Raw genomic sequence first — 15,915 nt, forward strand, 5'->3', positions numbered from 1 at the left:
GCAGGGGATGTAGCTCAGTTGGTAGAGCATGGCGTTTGCAACGCCAGGGTTGTGGGTTCGATAAAATAATGTATGCACTAACTGTAAGTCGCTCTGGATAAGAGCGTCTGCTAAATGACTTAAATGTAAATGTAAATTTGATATGCCACAACCCCTACAGGATTATGAGGAGACCACAGCTATTCTGGATTGTTTAACACCCTTGACTTGGTTGAATTTATTATGCACTCCAAGCCTACCACCTGCCAACTTGACCCTATACCCACAAAGCTAGTCAAAGAACTCCTCCCACTAATAGGCCAACCAATATTTAAACCAAATTGTAAACACATCTATACAAACGGGGATAGTTCCTGAATCTCTTAAATTGGCTGTAATTAGACCTCTTTAAAAAAAATGGATAGGCCTAAAAACAAAAAAACTATAGGCCGATCACAAATCTCCCCTTTCTTTCTAAGATACAAGAGAAAGCCATAGCCCAGGTGTTGACATAATGTTTTTATTCACACAGTGTCTTTGATACCTATCCAATCTGGTTTTAGACCATTTCACAGCACTGAGACTGCACTTGTCAAGGTAGTAAATGACCTACTGCTGTCGTTTGACCTTGGTCAAATCTCTATTCTTGTTCTTTTAGATTGAAGTGCTGCCTTCGATACGATTTATCATGCTATTCTCACTAAGAGGCTATTAGACTTGGTTGGGCTATGAGGACAGGTTCCCAATTGGTTCAAATCATACCTCTCTGAGTGGTATCAATTTTTTCAGATGGGCAATCATTCATCTGAAGGTTCCAAGGTTGAATGTGGCGTTCTCCAAGGTTCTGTGCTTGGACCCCTTTTATTTTCCTTGAACTTCCCCTTAGTAATGTCATTCGTAAGCACAACATGCACTTTCATTGCTACGCTGATGATACCCAATTGTATTTATCTTTTAAACCAGATGATGCTTTACAGGCAGCCCGCCTTGAGACTTGGATCACCAGATGTAAACACTGGATGACAACCAAGTTCTTGCTTTTAAACTCTGATATACAGAAATGATGAAACTTACTAAGTGTCAGACCTCACGCTCAACATTGATGGTTGCCTCATTACACCAAACATGGTTGTTAAAAACCTTGGTGTTACCTTTGACCCCGCCCTAACTTTTGACAACCACGTAAAAAGCATATCCAAATCAACATACTTCCATCTTAGGAACATTTCCAGAATTAGACACTTCATCTCTCAGCCAGATGCCGAAAACTGGTTAATGCATTTGTTTAATTTATGCTAGACTACTGTAATGCCCTCCTCTCCAGCTGTTCAGACTCTACTATTAGAAGCTTACAACTTGTACGGAACACTGCAGCTCGGATTTTAACCAACACTAGCACATCACTCCAGTTTTATCTGCACTACACTGGCTGCCTGTAAAGTATCGGTCTGATTTTAGATTTTAAGATCTTACGGGGGGACGGAGCATTCTCTATTAAAGCACCTCAGTTGTGAAACAACCTGTCAGGTAAGAGGGGCAAACACTATTGAGGTTTTTAAATCACTTTCAAAAACCCATATTTTCTGCCGGCTTTTAATAAGATGATTGTTTTGCTTTCTATGTTCTTCTATTATTGTTTTAATGCAAAGTGTGTTGCGATTCTAATTGCACTTTAAAAGTTTGATTTGATTTGAGTTTGAGTGAGTCGTGGTGTGGTGGTGTGACTAAAATGCTAGCCACAGTCACCTGAGAGAGTGGGCATTAGCATGGCAACACAAAATAATTCATAACACAAGAGCTTTGTCCCAAATGGCACCCTATTCCCCATATAGTGCACTACTTTTGACCACAGTCCATGAGGAATAGGGTGTCATTTTGGAGCATATAGCTACACCCCTCTCACTTCCCATGTCCTGGCCTGGTGATCAGGATATGAACTAAATAGAAGTAGGGGAAAGCTCACAGGTTTATGGGTGACAGACCTGGGTTCAAATACTATTTGATATCTTTCAAATACTTTGACCGTTTGCTCTGGCCTGCCTGGAGTGCCAGATGGGTGGGGTTTGCACTTTTGCAACTATTCTATTGGTCCCATTGGGTCAGGCAAGCTCAATCAAGCCTAAATAAAGTATTTTAAATTATTTGACAAATAGCATTTGAACCCAGGCCTGATGGTAAACGACCTGGATCCACACACAAATCAATCAATGTGTTTGCTCTCTTAAACATGGACGAGTGAGTGAGTGTGTTAATTTCCTTTGGTATGGCAACTTTGGCATTACAGTAAACGACCGGTGATAAATCATAGAGAGACACTTGCTGGGTGAGCACAACAATGGACATGAGGGCTGCGTCTCAAATGGCACCCTATTCCCTATATAGTGTACTACTTTTCACCAGGGCACTCTTTACTCCTTAGATATTGTACTGATTTAGTCTAGGTCACACCCTATTCCCTACATAGTGCACTACTTTTGACCGGGGTCCCTTAGAGTGCCTTGCAAAAGTATTCATCACCCTTGGTGTTTTTCCTATTTTGTTGCATTACAACCTGTAATTTAAATGGATTTTTATTTGGATTTCATGTAATGGACATACACAACATAGTCCAAATTGGTGAAGGGAAATGAAAAAAATTACTTGTTAAAAAAAATAATCAAAAAAAAATAACGGAAAAGTGGTGCGTGCATATGAAGCCCCTAAATAAGGTCTGGTGCAACGAATTACATTCAGAAGTCACATAATTAGTTAAATAAAGTCCACCTGTGTGCAATCTAAGTGTCACATGATCTCAGTATATTGTGGTTCTCTGTAGCTCAGCTGGTAGAGCACGGCGCTTGTAACGCCAAGGTAGTGGGTTCGATAAAAGCGTCTGCTAAATGGCATATCATATCATATACAGTGGGGAGAACAAGTATTTGATACACTGGCAATTTTGCAGGTTTTCCTACTTATAAAGCATGTAGAGGTCTGTAATTTTTATCATAGGTACACTTCAACTGTGAGAGACGGAATCTAAAACAAAAATCCAGAAAATCACATTGTATGATTTTTAAGTAATTCATTTGCATTTTATTGCATGACATAAGTATTTGATACATCAGAAAAGCAGAACTTAATATTTGGTACAGAAACCTTTGTTTGCAATTACAGAGATCATACGTTTCCTGTAGGTCTTGACCAGGTTTGCACACACTGCAGCAGGGATTTTGGCCCACTCCTCCATACAGATCTTCTCCAGATCCTTCAGGTTTCGGGGCTGTCGCTGGGCAATACGGACTTTCAGCTCCCTCCAAAGATTTTCTATTGGGTTCAGGTCTGGAGACTGGCTAGGCCACTCCAGGACCTTGAGATGCTTCTTACGGAGCCACTCCTTAGTTGCCCTGGCTGTGTGTTTCGGGTCGTTGTCATGCTGGAAGACCCAGCCACGACCCATCTTCAATGCTCTTACTGAGGGAAGGAGGTTGTTGGCCAAGATCTCGCAATACATGGCCCCATCCATCCTCCCCTCAATAAGGTGCAGTCGTCCTGTCCCCTTTGCAGAAAAGCATCCCCAAAGAATGATGTTTCCACCTCCATGCTTCACGGTTGGGATGGTGTTCTTGGGGTTGTACTCATCCTTCTTCTTCCTCCAAACACAGTGAGTGGAGTTTAGACCAAAAAGCTCTATTTTTGTCTCATCAGACCACATGACCTTCTCCCATTCCTCCTCTAGATCATCCATATGGTCATTGGCAAACTTCAGACGGGCCTGGACATGTGCTGGCTTGAGCAGGGGGACCTTGCGTGCGCTGCAGGATTTTAATCCATGACGGCGTAGTGTGTTACTAATGGTTTTCTTTGAGACTGTAATTAATTTGCATTTTATTGCATGACATAAGTATTTGATCACCTACCAACCAGTAAGAATTCCGGCTCTCACAGACCTGTTATTTTTTCTTTAAGAAGCCCTCCTGTTCTCCACTCATTACCTGTATTAACTGCACCTGTTTGAACTCGTTACCTGTGTTAAAGATACCTGTCCACACACTCAATCAAACAGACTCCAACCTCTCCACAATGGTCAAGACCAGAGAGCTGTGTAAGGACATCAGGGATAAAATTGTAGACCTGCTGGGATGGGATGGGCTACAGGACAATAGGCAAGCAGCTTGGTGAGAAGGCAACAACTGTTGGCACAATTATTAGAAAATGGAAGAAGTTCAAGATGACGGTCAATCACCCTCGGTCTGGGGCTCCATGCAAGATCTCACCTCGTGGGGCATTAATGATCATGAGGAAGGTAAGGGATCAGCTCAGAACTACACGGCAGGACCTGGTCAATGACCTGAAGAGAGCTGGGACCACAGTCTCAAAGAAAACCATTAGTAACACACTACGCCGTCATGGATTAAAATCATGCAGCGCAAGCAAGGCCCCCCTGCTCAAGCCAGCGCATGTCCCGTCTGAAGTTTGCCAATGACCATCTGGATCATCCAGAGGAGGAATGGGAGAAGGTCATGTGGTCTGATGAGACAAAAATTGAGCTTTTTGGTCTAAACTCCACTCGCCGTGTTTGGAGGAAGAAGAAGGATGAGTACAACCCCAAGAACACCATCCCAACCGTGAAGCATGGAGGTGGAAACATCATTCTTTGGGGATGCTTTTCTGCAAAGGGGACAGGACGACTGCACCGTATTGAGGGGAGGATGGATGGGGCCATGTTGCGTGAGATCTTGGCCAACAACCTCCTTCCCTCAGTAAGAGCATTGAAGATGGGTCGTGGCTGGGTCTTCCAGCATGACAACGACCCGAAACACACAGCCAGGGCAACTAAGGAGTGGCTCCGTAAGAAGCATCTCAAGGTCCTGGAGTGGCCTAGCCAGTCTCCAGACCTGAATCCAATAGAAAATCTTTGGATCTGGAGAAGGTCTGTATGGAGGAGTGGGCCAAAATCCCTGCTGCAGTGTGTGCAAACCTGGTCAAGACCTACAGGAAACGTATGATCTCTGTAATTGCAAACAAAGGTTTCTGTACCAAATATTAAGTTCTGCTTTTCTGATGTATCAAATACTTATGTCATGCAATAAAATGCAAATAAATTACTTAAAAATCATACAATGTGATTTTCTGGATTTTTGTTTTAGATTCCGTCTCTCACAGTTGAAGTGTACCTATGATAAAAATTACAGACCTCTACATTCTTTGTAAGTAGGACAACCTGCAAAATCGGCAGTGTATCAAATACTTGTTCTCCCCACTGTATATACACCTGTTCTGAAAGGCCCCAGAATCTGCAACACCACTAAGCAAGGGGCACCACCAAGCAAGCGGCACCATGAAGACCAAGGAGCTCCCAAACAGGTCAGGCACAAAGTTGTGGAGAAGTACAGATTAGGGTTGGGTTATAAAAAAATATCAGAAACTTTGAACATCCCACGGAGCACCATTAAATCCATTATTAAAAAATTGAAAGAATATGGCACCACAACAAACCTGCCAAGAGAGGGCCGCCCACCAAAACTCACAGACCAGGCAAGGAGGGCATTAAATCAGAGGCAACAAAGAGACCAAAGATAACCCTGAATGAGCTGCAAAGCTCCACAGCGGAGATTGGAGTATCTGTCCAAAAAGCCATTGCTTTTTAAACAAAAAAATAAGCAAACACATTTGGTGTTCGCCAAAAGCCATGTGGGAGACTCCCCAAAAATTTGGAAGAAGGTACTCTGGTCATTTGAGACTAAAACTGAGCTTGGGGGTGAATAGTTGGGGGTGGGGGTGAATAGTTATGCATGCTCAAGTTCTGTTTTTTTGTCTTATTTCTTGTTTGTTTCACAATATAAAATATTTTGCTGAATCACATGGGGTGTGTGTGTGTGTGTGTGTGTGTGTGTGTGTGGACGTGATTAACTATACTTGTGGGGACCAGAAATCCCCACAAGAATAGTAAACCAATAAATATTTGACCAACTGGGGACATTTTGTAGGTCAAATGCTATTTCTAGGGGGTTTAGGGTTAAATTTAGATTTAGTGTAAGTGTTAGGGTTAGAATTAGGTTGAGGGTTAGGGTTAGGAGATTTTGAATGGGACTGAATTGTATGTCCCCACAAGGTTATCTGCGCAAGACTGTGTGTGTGTGTGTGTGTGTGTGTGTGTGTGTGTGTGTGTGTGTGTGTGTGTTCTGAGGTGTGTATATCTCAATTTGTTCCCTGAACACACCTGATTGAAATAGAATAGGCCCTACTACACCGATTTGAAATATATAAAGAGAGGAGAGGTGGAGAGGAGGTGGAGGTAGAGGGCTGGAGCTAACTACCTTTTTTGCACATGCTGACTTTGAGCACTCCGCTACCCAGGCACTCTTTGGGGGAGACACAGAAGCCTTCATTGGCTGGGTTCTCCTCCTTGCTGGCCAGCACGTCACGAGGAGGGGTGAAACGATACGCTGGGAGCCCCTTCACCTCCACATCCTTCTCAAACTCCATGAAGATGGACCTGAGGATCACAGCAAACAAAATAACAATCAATCAGTCAGTCAATCAAACACTCAAAATGTACTGCCTGAAAATGAGCCCTGCACAATACAAACACACACATCAATATAAAACACAATAAAATACTAAATTACAAAACATGATCATAAAAAACAAAACACAATATTCACTTACAGCATTCCCCACTAATGTTTTAAATTAATACAGCTCATACTATCTTGGGAACTACTCGCTCACATTTGGACTGATATGAATGCATGGAACCACACCAACAGTAAGGGTGGTCTTTTAATCATGTTAAGTGTTGCATTCCCCCTAGTGAAAAGTGTTACATTTTGCTAGTGAACTGCAGTGCACTACACAATAAGATACTGTTATAGGCACCATACCGTAAAAGTGGCCATGGATTCTGTAGTGTTTAGAAAATACAAATGACAACACACAGTCTGAGCCAAAAGGCTGGAAGGATACTGTAAGCAGACATGGGATCAAAAAGTTTCGAAATCTTTCAAAACCTTGGAACGTTTGTTTTAACCTGCTTAGAGACTATTGTGACTATTCTATTGGTTCCATTATGCCAGGCAAGCTCAATCAAGGCCAGCTAAAATATCTGAAATGATTTTAAATAGTATTTGTACCCAGGTCTGACTGTCAGGTCTTCAGCTAGGCCACCTGCAACAATGCACTTTATTGTCTGAGAGATGTGCTCATCTTTCAGAAAGCTGTGTAGTGGTGAACATGTGTTGAACTACACTTGCCTCTACCCACAGACCCTAAATCCAATTTACACTCATAGATTAGAGGTCAGGGGTCACAGGTCATGTCACTCACAAGTTATCCACAGGGGAAATTACCTCTGGAGATCACTGTGGTACTGGTACCCAGGTTTGGGGTCCGTTTCAATTCAGTTAACTCAGGACATAAACTGACATTCTAAATGATATTGACCCCAACGGTAAGTCCAGATGATCTTTAAGTTGTTTACATTCCTCTAATCTTGGAATCCACAACTAGATCTTAACTTGATTTAACTTTACATATACAGTGGGGGAAAAAAGTATTTAGTCAGCCACCAATTGTGCATGTTCTCCCACTTAAAAAGATGAGAGATGCCTGTAATTTTCATCATAGGTACACGTCAACTATGACAGACAAAGATACAATTTTTTCCAGAAAATCACATTGTAGGATTTTTAATGAATTTATTTGCAAATTATGGTGGAAAATAAGTATTTGGTCACCTACAAACAAGACCTGTAACTTCTTCTTTAAGAGGCTCCTCTGTCCTCCACTCGTTACCTGTATTAATGGCACCTGTTTGAACTTGTTATCAGTATAAAAGACACCTGTCCACAACCTCAAACAGTCACACTCCAAACTCCACTATGGCCAAGACCAAAGAGCTGTCAAAGGACACCAGAAACAAAATTGTAGACCTGCACCAGGCTGGGAAGACTGAATCTGCAATAGGTAAGCAGCTTGGTTTGAAGAAATCAACTGTGGGAGCAATTATTAGGAAATGGAAGACATACAAGACCACTGATAATCTCCCTCGATCTGGGGCTCCACGCAAGATCTCACCCCGTGGGGTCAAAATGATCACAAGAACGATGAGCAAAAATCCCAGAACCACACGGGGGGACCTAGTGAATGACCTGCAGAGAGCTGGGACCAAAGTAACAAAGCCTACCATCAGTAACACACTACGCCGCCAGGGACTCAAATCCTGCAGTGCCAGACGTGTCCCCCTGCTTAAGCCAGTACATGTCCAGGCCTGTCTGAAGTTTGCTAGAGTGCATTTGGATGATCCAGAAGAGGATTGGGAGAATGTCATATGGTCAGATGAAACCAAAATATAACTTCTTGGTAAAAACTCAACTCTTCGTGTTTGGAGGACAAAGAATGCTGAGTTGCATCCAAAGAACACCATACCTACTGTGAAGCATGGGGGTGGAAACATCATGCTTTGGGGCTGTTTTTCTGCAAAGGGACCAGGACGACTGATCCGTGTAAAGGAAAGAATGAATGGGGCCATGTATCGCGAGATTTTGAGTGAAAACCTCCTTCCATCAGCAAGGGCATTGAAGATGAAACGTGGCTGGGTCTTTCAGCATGACAATGATCCCAAACACACCGCCCGGGCAACGAAGGAGTGGCTTCGTAAGAAGCATTTCAAGGTCCTGGAGTGGCCTAGCCAGTCTCCAGATCTCAACCCCATAGAAAATCTTTGGAGGGAGTTGAAAGTCTGTGTTGCCCAGCGACAGCCCCAAAACATCACTGCTCTAGAGGAGATCTGCATGGAGGAATGGGCCAAAATACCAGCAACAGTGTGTGAAAACCTTGTGAAGACTTACAGAAAACGTTTGACCTGTGTCATTGCCAACAAAGGGTATATAACAAAGTATTGAGAAACTTTTGTCGTTGACTAAATACTTATTTTCCACCATAATTTGCAAATAAATTCATTAAAAATCCTACAATGTGATTTTCTGGATTTTATTTTCTCATTTTGTCTGTCATAGTTGACGTGTACCTATGATGAAAATTACAGGCCTCTCTCATCTTTTTAAGTGGGAGAACTTGCACAATTGGTGGCTGACTAAATACTTTTTTCCCCCACTGTATACAGCTGCGGAATAAATTAAGAGACCACTGCAAAATTATCAGTTTCTCTAGTTTTACTATTAATAGGTATGTGTTTGGGTAAAAATAACATTTTTGTTTTATTCTATAAACTACTGACACAATTTCTCCCAAATTCCAAATAAAAATATTGTAATTTAGAGCATTTATTTGCAGAAAATGACAACTGGTAAAAATAACAAAAGAGATGCAGTGTTGTCAAACCTCGAATAATGCAAAGAAAATACATTTTTAAACAACACAATAGTAATGTTTTAACTTAGGAAGAGTTCAAAAATCTATATTTGGTGGAATAACCCTGATTTTCATGTGTCTTGGCATGCTCTCCACCAGTCTTTCACATTGATGTTGGGTGAATTTATGCCACTCCTGGCGCAAAAATTCAAGCAGCTCGGCTTTGTTTGATGTCTTGTGACCATTCATCTTCCTCTTGAAGATCTTCCACATTCCAGAAGTTTTCAATGGGGTTCAGGTCTGGAGATTGGGCTGGCCATGACAGGGTCTTGATCTGGTGGTCCTCCATCCACACCTTGATTGACCTGGCTGTGTGATATGACGCATTATCCTGCTGGAAAAACCAATCCTCAGAGTTGGGGAACAATGTCAGAGCAAAAGGAATAACGTTTTCTTCCAGGACAACCTTGTACGTGGCTTGATTAATGCGTCCTTCACAAAGACAAATCTGCCCGATTCCAGACTTGCTGAAGCACCCCCAGATCATCACCGATCCTCCACCAAATTTCACAGTGGGTGCGAGACACTGTGGCTTGTAGGCCTCTCCAGGTCTCCGTCTAACCATTAGATGACCAGGTGTTGGGCAAAGCTGAAAATTGGACTCATCAGAGAAGATGACCTTACTCCAGTCCTCTACGGTCCAATCCTTATGGTCTTTTGCAAACCTCAGACTGGCTCTTCTTTGCTTCTCATTGATGAAGGGCTTTTTTCTAGCTTTGCATGACTTCAGCCCTGCCCATTGGAGGCTGTGTCGAACCGTCCTCGCTGTGCACTTCACCCCAGCTGCCATTTGCCATTATTTTTGTAGGTCACTTGATGTCATCCTACGGTTGTTGAGTGACATTCGAATGAGTTGGCGGTCATCCCGGTCAGTAGAGAGTCGTTTTCGCTCTCTGCCGGTCTGTAGCTTTGTTGTCCCCAATGTCTGCTGCTTGACCTTGTTCTTATGAACCGCCGTCTTTGACATTTTAAGGATGGAAGCAACCTGACGCACACTGTATCCCTCTGCCAGTAAAGCCAGAATTGAACCCTTCTTTTCCTCACTCAAAACTTTCCTTTTGGCATGGTCGATAGTTCTTTTTGGATTAATATTACTTTTGAGGTACTATTAGCACTGTTTTTGCCATCCAGCTGGTCCTATTGCAAGATGATAGTGATGACCACAGCAGTGGTTTTTATACTTTTCCTCGTTAAATAAGATTTGGTTCATGTGATCACCTAATCAGTACCTAATTCAGTAGAATGAGGTGTGCCTGTGTTGGATTCAACAGACAATGGAATGGAATGGCTGTCATACATGTAGAGATGCTGATTTAAGAACAATTTGCAGTGGTCTCTTAATTTTTTCCAGAGCTGTATATTTACACCTTTTTTTCATGAGAGATGAACATTCGTCCAATGTGGAACATAGTGCATCAGCTCTGGAATTAAACAGAAATTCGAAGAAAAAAAAACTGCTTCCTCCAGTTGACTTGATCCTTTGGTCATTGCCAAATGACATTTGACAGATGTGGGACATAGTGCATCAGCTCTTCCCTAATACTTAAAACAATGTGTGTATAAAGGTTGTTGGACATGACTAATGACTAGAACAACAACTTCCTATTATAATTAGAATAAAATAACAAGAAGTGGGCTGTGAGCCACTGGCTGCTTCCCTAATGTCAAAAGTAGTGCACTATGTGGGAATAGGGTGCCATTTAGGTCCCCGTTAACCCCCCTCCAAATCAACAATAAGCGGAGAGTTTAAGGCAGGTGAAAAGTCACAGAGACACAAAGGGGTTTGATCGTGTCAAAGTGCACGTATCAACCTCTGATGACACTGATCACTTTGCCAATAGCCACCAAAGTGTCAGCCACCCAAGAGACAGATGCAAAGCGACACAGTGGTCAGAATTGATTTAAAATTAAAAGTAACAATCATCATCATTAGTTAGAGACAGCAGAAAAACAATTACAGTATTATATACAGAATATCCTACCAAGGCTCTTAAAAAAGATTTACACAAAACATCGACCCTCTCCATACTGAACCCATCTGGATTGGCTTTACATCCATTGGGAAACAGTCCATTGTGAAATCAAACAGAACTGATCCATTTGATCCATGTCTGCCAGAAACGTAAAAAATAAATTCCAGAGGAGTCCCAATTCTCAGGATTCACTGGTAGTGCTGACTAGATGTACAGTGTTACATGATCATAGAAATACCAGCAGCAGTCTCTTGCAGGACAGACCTGGGTTCAAATACTATTTTAAATGTTTCAAATACTTTGAGCGTTTGCTCTTGCCTGCCTGGAGTGCCAGATAGCTAGAGCTTGCCATTTTGGGACTATTCTATTGGTCCATTAAGTCAGGTAAGCTCAATCAAACGCAGATAATGTATTTGAAATTATATTACAAAAACAAACAAAAACATCTGTTGCAGGGGCAGTTTTCATTCACTGTAAGGTCACATTATGTATGGAGTCTAGTGTTTATGTCTTTCAGTAGCTCTCAGTAGAGTCTGTTAGTATCTGATCAGTAGCTGTGTTAGTTGTGTTAGTATCTAGGCAGCTGTAAATATAGATGTACAGGGCTGGAGCAGGGCCATAGAGAGGTAAAGATAGCTGGACGGGGACCATAGGGAGGTCACCGGTCTCTGTTCATGTGTGTAAGTGATAACCATCTCATGAGATCCCAACCATGTGGAAACATTATTCCAATGCCACTAATAAAATATGTCTTTCCTCTTCTGCTGAGGCGAGTCTGTAGGGCCCAGAATAAACCACTACCTCATCACCACTCAAATCCTAACCAGGTGAAAGGTCACGCATGATGAGAACCCAGATCATTGCTCAATGAGGAACATAGCTGAGATACATTTTACCACAGTTGAACTGTTCTGTATGTATTGAACAGTCAACTTAAAGTGTTGCATTTATTTTCAGTGGCATACTGTTAGCAAGGTTGGTTGGGGTCAATTCCATTTCAATTCAGGAAGTAGGTACAAGCTTTTCAATACTTTTATTAAATGAGAAAATGGAACTGATCCAAAACCTGCTGTTTAGTGAGACATAATGTTCTGTTCTGACATGATTATGTATTTCATACTGTACCTGCACAGGTGAGGACTGAGAGTCTCTCCTTCTTGGACAGCAGGGGGTGGAAGGCCCTGCCATCCATCCCATTGATCATGTTAATCTGCTTTGAAATCCACAGACTCAGAATAAACCAGTACCTCATCATCACATTCTCATCCTTACCAGGTGAAAAGTCACTCATGAGACCACAGGCCATTGCTCAATGAGGAACATCGCTTCTGAACTTAGACAATTTTCTCGTGGGATCCTTTTCCCACAGTAAAACTGTATATATTCAACACTGACCTTTGACATACTGTTTAGCAGAGTTGAGGTCAATTAAATTTCCTCATTTAAAAGCAATACTTCCTGACTTGACTTGAAATGGAATTTACCCCAACCCTGTCAAAATTGGTGTGTTTTAGTGACCTATGACATACAGTTTAGTGAGACATCTGTTATGTTCTGATCAGTATGATTCTGTATTGTAGCCTACCTGCACAGGTCAGGACTGAAGATGTACAGTCTCTCCTTTTTGGACAGCAAGGGGTGGAAGGCACTCCCATCTGTACCGTTGATCATGTTACTCTGCTCAGACGTCCACAGACTCAGTTTGCTGAAACACAAAATGTATTTCTAAATGTAACTTGATTAAATAAAAAATACACATGTACATCTTTATAATACCTATTAAATAAAAAGCACCATCCATCCCAATGCTTGATTGTTTAGGCTTGTGTGACTTATCAATCAACGTATTAAAGAAAGCTAGGGGCCTCTGGAGAGTCTCTTTCTCTGGTGCTGCAGTCTGCATTCCAAATGGCCATAGGGGCTCTGGTCAAAAGTAATGCACTACATAGGGAACAGTGTGCCAGTTGGGACACAACCCTGTCCTCTGTTACTGTCTGGCATTATGAAGCAGTTCTTAGGAAACAAATGGACTGTTCTGTTCCAGTCCTTTATACCAGAACAATGATGGGTTTCACATCATCAAATAAATATATAAAACTTGGACAGAATGTCCAGTGTGTGTTCGGGGAAGATGATGTACATGTACAGTATGTATTGTAGGAGGCAGTTACAGTTACAGTTACAGTTACATATTTTGGAGTTGTAAGAAATGTGCTATATAAATAAAGTTTGATTTGATTTGTGAGTGAGTGAGCATCACGTTGTCTATTATCTAAAGTTACAACACAGAAACGTGTGTCATCAGGGTCAATATGTTTCAGTACCTTTCTCCTTTAAATCTGGCTATCCTGCCATAGTCCATGAAGTCTCCCTCCCCGGTATGGTAAACAAATTCACCATCATTGCTTCCATTTTTCTACAGAGTGGAAAAGAGAAGGAAAATCATTCTAAAAGGCCATTAATATTATTTTATCATAATAATATTTTATCATCCACAGACTTCAGGTGAAAGTGGCAACCACCAGCAGACAAAACAGGTATCAATGACCATAGACTATATTGTTCTTTAGAGAACTTAAAAAGGGTTGAGTGTGTCAGATTTTGTATTTTGTATTCACTCCCTATTGACCTACCTTATACATGAGGCCAAAGTACTCATCGATCTCGGGGTTCATGGGGTGTATGCGGGACAGCAGAGGGTCCTTGAAGCCCCACAAAAGCTCGTTGACGGAGTGCGTCATGAACATGCCCACATGCAGGGAGTTCATCCAGATAGACACCATAGAACTCTTCCAGAAGCTATCCTTTACCTTGTTCATCACAGCCTGAGCAGAGGAGGGAGGGGGAGGGATGGTAGGATAGAGGGAGGGAGAGAGAGAGATAGAGATAAAGTGAATGAGGGAGACATAACAGAGATAAGAGAGAGGAGATAGATAGATAGGAGATAAGAGGGGGGAGAGAGGGGGGGGGGGGGGGGGTAATGGAGAGGGAGAGAGATTACAGCAGCTATTCTTCCTGGGGTCCACACAAAACATAGAACATTACAAAATACAGAACACTAATGGACAAGAACAGCGACACAAATTCAAACTAAGAACACAACGACCAAAAAACAACACAACTACAACACAACAAGAAAAAAGAGAAAACAGAAAGATTAAGAAATTAATTATATGCTTATACTTAGGAGCCGCTAAACCTCTACGCTAAACCTCTACATACCACAACACTGAACATGATGGTTGGCTTTAGAAGAGAAAAATAAGAGCTCATAACAGTGTAAACACACACACAGAGAGTTACTCACTACAGCTGGGATGTTGATGGTTGTGATCATGTCCATGTCAGGATCACCCACTGACCTCTCCGGCAGAAACACAAAGGTCTTGGTTTGGTAGGCAGCGACCCTGGTCCCATTCTCTAAAAAGGTCACATTCTCCTTGGGCCTGTACTCCCTGGGACAGACGAGACATTGAGAAAGTCAATATCTCCCTCCCCGAGGATCTGAGCCCTAGGACCATGCCTCAGGACTACCTGGCCTGATGACTGCTGGCTGTCCCCAGTCCACCTGGTCGTGTGGTTACTCCAGTTTCAACTGTTCTGCCTGCGGCTATGGAACCCTCAACCTCTGAATGACCCTGCTGGTCATCTATGAACGTTTAAATATCTTGAAGAACAATCTGGTCTTAACGGTCATGTACTATCTCCACCTTGCACAGCCAGAAGAGGACTGGCCACCCCTCAAAGCCTGGTTCCACTCTAGGTATCTTCCTAGGTTCTTGCCTTTCTATGGAGTTTTTCCTAGCCACCCTGCTTCTTCATCTGCATTGCTTGTTGTTTGGGTTTTAGCCTGGGTTTCTGTATAGCACTTTGTGACATCTGTTGATGTAAAAAGGGCTTCATAAATACATTTTATTGATTGATTGAAATTGTATTGAATATCAGAGATTCAGATAAAGAAACTGTAGGCTTATGTACACTACATTATCAAAAGTATGTGCACACCTGCTCGTTGAACATCTCATTTCAAAATCATGGGCATTAACATGGAGTTTGTCGCCCCTGCACTCTTCTTGGAAGGCTTTCCACTAGATGTTGGAATATTGCTGTGGGGACTTGCTTCAAGAGCGTTAGTGAGAGCATTAGTGAGGTCGGGCACTGATGTTGGGCGACTAGGCCTGGCTCGCAGTCGGCGTTCCAATTCATCCCAAAGGTGTTTGATGGGGTTGAGGTCTGGACTCTGTGCAGGCCAGTCAAGTTCTTCCACACCTATCTCGACAAACCATTTCTGTATGGACCTTGCTTTGTGCACGGGGGCATTGTCATGCTGAAACAGGAAAGCATTGGGGCAGGTAGTGTTCTCCTGCCATCCGCCAAACCCAGATTCGTCCATCTGACTGCCAGATGGTGAAGCATGATTCATCACTCCAGAGAACGCGTTTTCACTGCTCCAGAGTCCAATGGACAGCAAGCTTTACACCACTCCAGCCGACACTTGGCATTGCGCATGGTGATCTTAGGCTTGTGTGCGGCTGCTCGGCCATGTAAACCCATTTCATGAAGCTTCTAACGAACAGTTCTTACGCTGACGTTGCTTCCAGAAGCAGTTTGG

At 42.4% G+C, this 15,915-nt stretch overlaps 1 protein-coding gene across 1 annotated transcript in view; it reads right to left on the bottom strand.

Moving 5' to 3' along the window:
- The window catches only part of LOC311128292 (lysosome membrane protein 2-like), a 70,677-nt gene that overhangs the window by 21,480 nt on the left and 33,282 nt on the right, over positions 1-15,915 (bottom strand). Inside the window, exons 3-7 of the mRNA XM_084160375.1 lie at positions 14,611-14,758; positions 13,937-14,128; positions 13,628-13,719; positions 12,889-13,008; positions 6,276-6,454 (exon numbers count right to left, since the gene is read on the bottom strand). Coding sequence (XP_084016501.1) covers positions 6,276-6,454; positions 12,889-13,008; positions 13,628-13,719; positions 13,937-14,128; positions 14,611-14,758 — 731 coding nt within the window. The remainder of the gene's footprint in view (positions 1-6,275; positions 6,455-12,888; positions 13,009-13,627; positions 13,720-13,936; positions 14,129-14,610; positions 14,759-15,915) is intronic.

The sequence above is a fragment of the Coregonus lavaretus genome, assembly GCF_964263955.1.
Source record: "Coregonus lavaretus genome assembly, chromosome: 4".
In the NCBI taxonomy this organism is placed as follows: domain Eukaryota; kingdom Metazoa; phylum Chordata; class Actinopteri; order Salmoniformes; family Salmonidae; genus Coregonus; species Coregonus lavaretus.